The sequence below is a fragment of the Rhagoletis zephyria genome, unplaced genomic scaffold (genome assembly GCF_001687245.7).
Source record: "Rhagoletis zephyria isolate East Lansing unplaced genomic scaffold, Rhagoletis_zephyria_1.1 Rzeph_scaffold_03181, whole genome shotgun sequence".
Classification (NCBI taxonomy): Eukaryota; Metazoa; Arthropoda; class Insecta; order Diptera; family Tephritidae; genus Rhagoletis; species Rhagoletis zephyria.
Genome location: NW_016160264.1, coordinates 9,330 through 11,718, shown reverse-complemented (window position 1 = coordinate 11,718; position 2,389 = coordinate 9,330). Strand labels below are relative to the sequence as shown.

The following is a 2,389-nucleotide window of genomic DNA, read 5'->3' as shown; positions in this document are numbered from 1 at the left end:
GTTAAAGACGCGGCATTTAAATTTTTATGCTTGTGCATGAAAGTGCATTAAAATGTGAAAGCTCGAAAAAGCTTGTTCTGAAAAAGGCAACTGGAACTTTGCGCGTAAAAGCTCTATTCTTAATGATAATAAAGTTAATCTAAAGGCTTGCGAGCTTTCGCCTACAAAATTGCATTATAAATAAATCAATTAGTGCGTGAAAGCTCGCAGATTTCATACAATTTTGGGATATCCTAATGGCCCCTTCTCATGGGCCTACTTCAGTCGATATAACAGTACAAAAGTGAAAAATAGAGCTTACCACCACTTAGTTAGTATAGCAGTGTATTATCTAGCCCTAGTATATAAAAATTTAAAATTTGTCAAATAATTAAATCCTCCAAAATTGTTCTTACTTTTTGTCTTTTTTAGAATGTCCAAAATCAAATTAACGACAAATTGGGCATTGACAGCTTTCTTGTGCAGCCCGTGCAAAGACTGACCAGATATCCGTTGTTATTGCAGCAATTTATATCTGTAAGTACTTCCCAAAAATATATTAATTCTTTTCAAACTATGGTCACTAAATATTTAAATCATCTTTTTCTCTCTTTCTCCAACAGGAATTCTACAAAAGCGGCATTAGCTGCAAGCCAGTACTGGCGTCTGTGTGCAAGTTGGAGACACGCATGCGACGCCTACTCGAAGTGGTCAATCAGGCTGAAGAAGTGGCAGCCATAGACGAGCTAGCAGAGGTGAGTTGAATTAATTTACAAAATAAAAAATAAAATATCTAATCCCTTCCTAACTAATTCCTACGCATCCACAGCTCAACCTACCCGCGCAGGGCTACTTCCGTCGCGCCACCGAATTTGAGGCGTATCATCATCGTTCGCGCAAGAAATACACCGCCAAGGTGTTCCTCTTCGATCGCTGCCTCATCTGCACAGAGGTGCGCAAGCGACGACTTGCCTATCGTCATCATTACGCTTGGCCAACGCTGGAGCTGCAATTGAATGGTAGTAAAAGTATAACGGTGTTACTGCGCGGTAGCGGTGCAGCGAGTGCGGCTAGCGGTGCCAAGGAAGAGTACGAATTCACAGCGCAGGAAGCGAGCGCGGTGACGCAGTGGATACGCTGCGCGCGAAAAATTATTGAAATCGAACGTGTGGAGGCGGCGATGCGGGGAAAATTCTCACTGCCAATGGATTTGGTGCTCGGTGTGGGAATAGCGATATGGTTGATATGGAATTATTTACCTTAGTTTGCAAAGCTGCGGCTTTATAGATGTATAGTACATAAATTTAGGTACTTTTTCGAAAAATAATGGGGGACTAATAACTCGATTGTTCGAGGGATTTTAAAGATTTAAATTTAATTACATGAAAAGTTGTTTAAGATTACACGAAGAACAAAAAGAAATATACTTAAGTTATTTTTGAAGACATTAAGATACGTATGTGTATACATATTTTTTGATAAAAGCTCTTATTTGCTATAATTAACAGCTACTTTTTGTCGGAAGTTAGTCGCTAACAGACAGTCAGCAAAACTTTCAATAGGCGAAAGACAATAAAAACGCGGCGAAAATTATTACGAGCCTAAATATATTGAGTTTAAATAGACTCATCTAGGACTTAGAGGCATATATAACGGCCTAAGTTAGGTTAAGTTAGGCCACGCGCCACACTTAGGAGTTATTTGTGTGGTTCAATAAAAAAGCAAATGGCATTGTTAGCAAAACTAGCCTAGAGAAGTAACGGCAACTAAGAAGAAACTGCTGAGAAGATAGTAAATCGTCATCTTCGCAACAGCTGCGGTAAAAGGTTACTACTAGACAGTGCTCTGTAAGATCTCCTATCAGCACTAAGAGTTGGCGCTTGACCAGCTTGTGAAACTCTTTTGACCGCGTGAAATTTATGCTCAGGAATACCTTACATGTTAGGATAAATGACCTCGAGGGTAACCATCAATCGTGATAATCAGCCTTGCAGTGGTTTGTCGCTGAGCATTGGGGCCTAAATTAACTCAGTTTGGAAGTATTGCGAGGCGACCGAGAGAGGTCCGCCGTTCTAGTTTCGGTCGTAGCAGAAGGCGATTGTCTGTCAGAGTAGATATTAACTCTCCGAAACGGTATTATGCTTATACGTAGCATGTGGTCTGTATCCGGAAATTTTAACTTGAGGGCAACAGAGAGTTGCTGACTCTGCTACTACTACTATATGGAATACTTGTATGGCGGCCGGCAACTCAAAAGGCAAGTTACCTAAAACCATTGAGTAAGGTCCAAAGAACAGCTTTTCTATGCATCTCTGGCGCTTTAAGGACTACCCCAAACGAAGCGATAGAAGCGATAACAAATCTGCCTGCTGTAAAACTCGAAGGAAAACACGTGGCCGCCGCTTCGGCG

At 41.0% G+C, this 2,389-nt stretch overlaps 1 protein-coding gene across 2 annotated transcripts in view; it reads left to right on the top strand.

Annotated features, from left to right (window-relative positions):
• LOC108368555 (rho guanine nucleotide exchange factor 25) overlaps positions 1–1,557 on the top strand; it is a 35,420-nt gene extending 33,863 nt beyond the window's left edge. For both annotated transcript variants that reach the window (XM_017623423.1, XM_017623422.1), the window contains 3 exons: positions 412–516; positions 603–734; positions 809–1,557. In XM_017623423.1, coding sequence (XP_017478912.1) covers positions 412–516; positions 603–734; positions 809–1,243 — 672 coding nt within the window. In that variant the 3' untranslated portion in view covers positions 1,244–1,557. The remainder of the gene's footprint in view (positions 1–411; positions 517–602; positions 735–808) is intronic.
• The last annotated feature ends 832 nt before the right edge of the window (positions 1,558–2,389 follow it).